Raw genomic sequence first — 6,000 nt, 5'->3', positions numbered from 1 at the left:
TGGTATTTTTTCCCCAGTGTTTGCTCTGTTTTTTAAACCAGTATAATTCCCCCTGTCATATGCATCCGTTCCCAGGGTAACTGATTGCTCATGATTGAAATGTTTTTCTGCCAATCATGCCTTTCTTTTTACAACTTATCTCCCTGTATTTTCTATTCAGTTGTGAAACATACTCACATGTGCCATGGGACAATGAATCTGCACTTTTTAAAAAATTCATTTTGCCTTTGTGCACTTCATTACACAGCCTAACATGAATACTCATAATACCTGTCAAGTTCTTCTGCTATCCTCAGGATATCTCTGCCCTGCTGCATGCCTGTTTTATCCCTCAGGCTGTCCATCTCTCTTTCCGATAATGTGTCAATGTTGTTGTACACTCCTGACCTCACGCAGGAATTTCCTCCACCTGTGTGTAATTGAGACAGTTCTTTCTCAAGCCTCTGATCTCCACCACCATGATCTCAGTTTTAAACCATTTGCAAAATTAACATCCAGGAGTATCAGATTACTGTAAAAGGGGATGAAACTCGAGTAATTTCAAACACATTTATTAAGAACAATAGTTTAGATATGACACAAGTTAAAGTGACAGGAAAAATAAACATACAAACCATGACAGATGAAGAACGGACGCGCAAAGCGGAAGGTTGATCTCTACAGCTGATGGCAGTGTCTCCTCTGAATAGTTACAACATGAGACAGAGTGTGGGATGAGGTTGAAGCCAATGTGGATCACTGTTATATCTCTTTCCAATCTCTTGGTAGCCTGTTTTAACCTTTACCAACTTAGCTCATTCATACCTGGGTTGTAAAATCATCTTAATATTTATCGTTAACAAGGTCAAAATTAAAGTCAGAATCATACAAAATGGTTGTCTTGGTTCAAGGCCTACAGTAGAACCAGAGAACACAGAATAAGGTATAGGTCATGAAGGATGGAGATGAAGAGGAATATCTTCACACAGAATGGCAAATCTTTGGAATTCACTGCCTCAAAGTGCTGTGGAGACTCACTCATTGAGTGTGTTCAAGACTGAGATCTATGGATTACTCCATATTCAAGACATCCAAGGAAATGGGGATCGCGCAGAAAAATGAAGTAGAAAATTATAATTGTATTGAACGGCAGAGCAGGCTTGAAGAGCTGAATGTCCACTTTTTGATTCTATTTCTAGTGTTAAGTTCTTACGGATACTCTTGATTTTCCAGCAATTCCCATTCCCTTTCTTTCTGATAATGGAAAGGCCACTGTGTGGAACATGCAAGTCAGTCAGAATTATCAGCAAGGATCCATCAGCATGTGCTCATTAGAGATGTTGAAGTAAAAGTTCATAACATTGTTGTAAAGTCATTCTGACGAAAGGCCATGAATTATGGGGAAAGATCAGAAGACAGTGATTTTAAAAGGAACATTGCATCTTAGGAAGACAATCATCTACGCATGCAAAATATTAACCTCCAGCATAATTACAGGGTTTATCACCAGCAGAAACAAACCCCAATTGTCATAATGAACGTAATCCAGTCCTGGAAGAGATTATCAGCAATAATAACAAAATAATCCAATTCCTGTAATCACTTGTGAACTCTCTCATGTGTCAACAGATTGGCTAACTGAGTGAAACCCTTCCCACAGAGGGAGCAGGTAAATGGTCTCTCTCCGGTGTGAATGCGCTGATGAGTTAGCAGCTGGGATGACTGAGCAAATCCTTTCCCACACTCAGAGCAGGTGAATGGTCTCTCTCCAGTATGAACTCGTTGGTGTTTCATTAGTACAGATGAATGAGTAAATCCTTTCCCACACACAGAACAGGTGAAGGGCCTCTCCCCAGTGTGACCTCGCTGGTGTACAGTAAGGGCAGATGATTGCCTGAACCTCTTTCCACAGAAGGTGCATATGAATGGCTTCTCCTCAGTGTGAATTCGCTGGTGTGACTGGAGGCCAAATAATGCAGTGAACCCCTTGCCACAGGCAGAGCATGTGAACGGTCTCTCGCCAGTGTGACTGCGATGATGAATTTCCAGCTCCGATGGGTAATTGAATTCCTTTCCACAGGCCGCACATTTCCACGGTTTCCCCACGTTGTGACTGCGCTTGTGTCTAGACAGACCAGATGAATGGCTAAAGCCTCGGCCACACACACATGTAAATGGTTTCTCAGTCTTCTGAATGGTGCTGTTTGATTCCATGTTCAAAATCCTACCAAAGTCAGCTTATGGTGAAATGAGTGATCCTGTCAATTAAGCAATGGTTGTCTTGGGTTTTCTGGCTGAAAATCCTCTTTTTCCAATAACCTGTGAAATTGATTTGAAAGAGTAAAAGAGAATGTGTTTGAACTGTAAAGGAAGCTGTAAATTCCTGTTCCATTCACTCTCCCTCCTCCCTGCTGAAATCCATCTCCACCATTTGTGTAGTCAACTCTCAGATTGTTCAATCCCTTTCAATTTCAATTCCCCAGTTCATCTGCAGCCTGAGAATAAAATCAATGAGTCTGATTTGAGACTTGTGCGGGTATCCTCCCCATCCAAATCCTTGGGTTTCTTTCCTCACCGGTACTCAGACCTTCGTTGTAGTCTTTCTCTTATGTGTATCATCTTATTTACTGGCCCCCAACATCCTATTGTCTGATGTAAACCGTCCTCCACCCACTGAACGAGAGTGTGAATCATTCCCTTGGACATGTTTCCAGGAGGGAGGGTGACGAGTCATTGTAAATGAGCAACTGTCTATTCTGACTTGGGATGTGCAGCTGCACAAAGTGTACCTGATTTTGCCAGATGCCAATTTAATCGCCCTCTATTTGCTGCAGAGGTGAAAATGTGATTCCCCACTGTCATGTACAAAGCCTTTGGTAGGGAGGGCATTTCACTGAATCATATAAAACTCTGACAAGCTTCGGCAGACTGCATGTAGGGATCAGTTCTAACGTGACCCGCGGGTTCAGCCCAAGAAGTCTCAATCTCAGGCTACACGACAGGTCGTTTTGGACGAGCCAAAGAAAAATATCTTTTCTCAGATGGTGGTGAACCTGTCGAATTGGCACCATAGAAGACCATGGAGTCACCGAATACACTTCTGAAATGACTTTTTAGCCGGGAGGAGGTATCCAGGAGCGTGGGAAGAACGGATGTATGGCAGCTTTATAGAAAATCACCCACGATAATACTAAGGAACACAACGACCTCAATGGACAAACTAGCCCGCGCCTGTTTCCTTTTGCCAGCCATCACCGCACGCCTGGGGTATGAAACACGGAACATCTAACCAATTAGATCAAGAGTGGCGGAGGCCCACATCCATAATTGGTAGATGCTTCTCCAATCAGACTGCACAAAGAGGGCGACTCTGAGCCCAGCTCAACATTACGCATGCGCCCTGCGCCATAAAGATGGTCGTCGTTCATGCGGGCCTTGAATCGGAAAAATATACCCGAACAGCTACCGCTGACTCAGATGTCCTAGCGCTTGGAGTTTAAAGTCTTGATGTTACCGTGAAAGCTCCCAAGCCACTCGATGACACCATCCTTCCCTCGCAACCCAACATCAACCATCGCGTTTCCACAAAGCCAGCACTGCGCATGACGGGATTCGACGAATTGACGGCATGCCCAGACCAAGAGGAAGAGGGAGCGGGAGCGGAGGACCTGACGGTGTAATTGGTCTTCCAACCAATCGGAGAGAATGTAGGCGGGACTAGTCCTGGACAGGGTTCATGGTTTTGTCAAAAGATAACAATTGGGAGTGACAGCTTTAGGGAAATAATGTTGCAGAGAAAATAGTTCTGAATTTCTATCTTGCCTCTATAGTAAGGACTTTTCTAAATGTTGTTTTAAGGGGAGGATTAACATCCAGGAAACTATCATGTCTGAACCTGACAAGTCACTGAATTCGTTCATCACATCACCGGCCTTTCTATGTGGAAGGAGAAATCTTTGACTTTTTTTCCCTGTGGGAAGAGATTACAAACATCGGCGTGACTGAGACCTTCACACATTCTCTCAGCTGGAAACTGGTGAGAGTCACAGAGGTTTTAACAACACGCAAAGAGACCCTTCGAAACACTGTGTCCGCGCAAGTCAAACAACTGTCTATTCTAAGATAAAGTGTAGAGCTGGATGAACACAGCAGGCCAAGGAGCATCAGAGCAGCAGGAAAGCTGACGTTTCGGGTCAGGACCCTTCTTCAGTCCCACTCCCAACTCCCACTCCCTGGATGATATGTCCATCCTGGGCCTCCTCCTCTGTCACAAATATGCCATCCAGAAACTGGAGGAGCAACACCTTATATTCTGCCTTGGGAGCCTACAACCAATGGTCTCAATGTGGGCTTTACTGGCTTCAAAATCTCCCCAACCCCAGCCTCATCCCATCACCAACCCTCCCTCTCATCCCTGCCTCTTTGACCTATCCGTCTTCTCTCCCACCTATCAGTTCCTCCCACCTCACTGACCAATCCCCATTACTTCCTACCTGCACTCACCTATCGCCATCCCACCTACCTGCGCCAGCCCCACCCCTCCTTACTATTTATTCCAGAGGTCCCTTCCTCCTCCACCATTTCTTCAGAAGGATTCTCACCCGAAACACCAGTGTTCCTGTTTGCCCTACAACTGGGACGATTGCTCCTTCATCCCCTTCACTGTCAGGACAGGCTACCTGAAGGTGCTGGGTGTCGGTTCGGTGGACCTGGGGCGTGCACTAAGACTTGGGACGAGCGCATCGCCAAATTGAGGTGGACGCTCCGGTCCCCCTCCATCGCGGGTAAAAACCTGGTTGTCAGGTGTGAGGGGCTTTTGGTACTGTTGTATGTGGTGCAGGCTTGGCCTATCCCCCGGACCTGCGCCGCTGCAGTCACCCGGGCCACCTTCTGCTTCATTTGGGGGTTGACGATGGACTGGGTCCGCAGGGATACCATGTACAAAGACCTGGAAAACAGAGGAAAGAACGTACTGAACGCCACCCTCGCCCTGATGGCCACCTTTGTGTGCGGCCGCATCAAGCTGTGCGTAGATCCTCAGTACGCAAACACCAAGTGTCACTACTTACTGAGGTTCTACCTGTCCCCGGTGTTGCGAAGGATGGGCCTGGCCTCGTTGCTGCGGAACATTCTGAGTAGTTGCACCGTCCCGTACCACCTGTCCTTCGTAGAGAAATTTTTGAAAGGAAACACCTTTGACCACAAGGCTGTCAGGCAGTGGTCAGCACGTAGTATCCTCGAGACCCTTCGGGAAAAGGAGAGGGTGGATCCCGTCGTGTGATCCCCCACGCAGACTACCAGAGTGGTTTGGCAGAATGCCTCGTTGCCATAACTTTCAAACAAGCACAAGAACATTGCTGGGCTGGTGGTGAGAGGGGCTCTGCCAGTGGGATCGTTTATGCATGCCCAGAATCTCTGCGCCACTGCATACTGCCCTTGAGGCAGCTGCGGGGGGGATGAGACTGTTGATCACCTCTTTCTGCAGTGTGCCTATGCACAGGAGGTCTGGAGGGGGATGCAGTGGTATTTGTCGAGGTTTGTCCCGAGCAGCTCCGTGACACGGGACTCTGTGCTCTACGGGCTGTTTCCCGGGATGCACACCGAGACCAACATCAATTGTGCCTGGAGGACCATCAATGCAGTGAAAGATGCTCTTTGGTCTGCCCGCAACTTGCTGGTCTGCCAGCTGAAAGAACTAACCCTGATTGAGTGTTGCAGATTGGTGCACTCCAAGGTCCAGGACTACGTGTGGAGGGACGCGCTAAAGCTTGGGGCAGCCGCTGCCAAGGCACGATGGGGAAAGACCACCGTATGAAACCCCTCGGCCGGAATGTAACATCTCTGATGGAGGGTCTAGGCCCGAAACGTCACCTTTTGTGCTCCTGAGATGCTGCTTGGCCTGCTGTGTTCATCCAGCTTCACACTTTGTTATCTCACCTGTGACAGGTTGTGATTAGCCTTTCACATCAAAGTGTTGCTTCTAAACAAACCACTTTTAAATCATTCATGAGATCAATTCCT

At 47.0% G+C, this 6,000-nt stretch overlaps 1 protein-coding gene across 1 annotated transcript; it reads right to left on the bottom strand.

The window, feature by feature from the left end:
- Nucleotides 1–276: 276 nt before the first annotated feature.
- LOC132206743 (gastrula zinc finger protein XlCGF49.1-like) lies at nt 277–3,636 on the bottom strand. The gene is made up of 2 exons (XM_059641610.1): nt 3,494–3,636; nt 277–2,298 (listed from the first exon to the last, which is right to left on the bottom strand). Exon 2 carries the CDS (start codon nt 2,191–2,193, stop codon nt 1,579–1,581), a length of 615 nt encoding a protein of 204 aa, XP_059497593.1. The 5' UTR covers nt 2,194–2,298; nt 3,494–3,636; the 3' UTR covers nt 277–1,578.
- Nucleotides 3,637–6,000: the final 2,364 nt, after the last annotated feature.

This window comes from Stegostoma tigrinum, chromosome 42, assembly GCF_030684315.1.
Source record: "Stegostoma tigrinum isolate sSteTig4 chromosome 42, sSteTig4.hap1, whole genome shotgun sequence".
NCBI classification, from domain to species: Eukaryota; Metazoa; Chordata; class Chondrichthyes; order Orectolobiformes; family Stegostomatidae; genus Stegostoma; species Stegostoma tigrinum.
This window is presented reverse-complemented; position numbering and strand designations above follow the sequence as displayed.

Coding starts and splice junctions, on each gene's coding strand:
- LOC132206743 (XM_059641610.1), bottom strand. CDS start 2,193: ATGGAATCAAACAGCACCATTCAGAAGACTGAGAAACCATTTACATGT.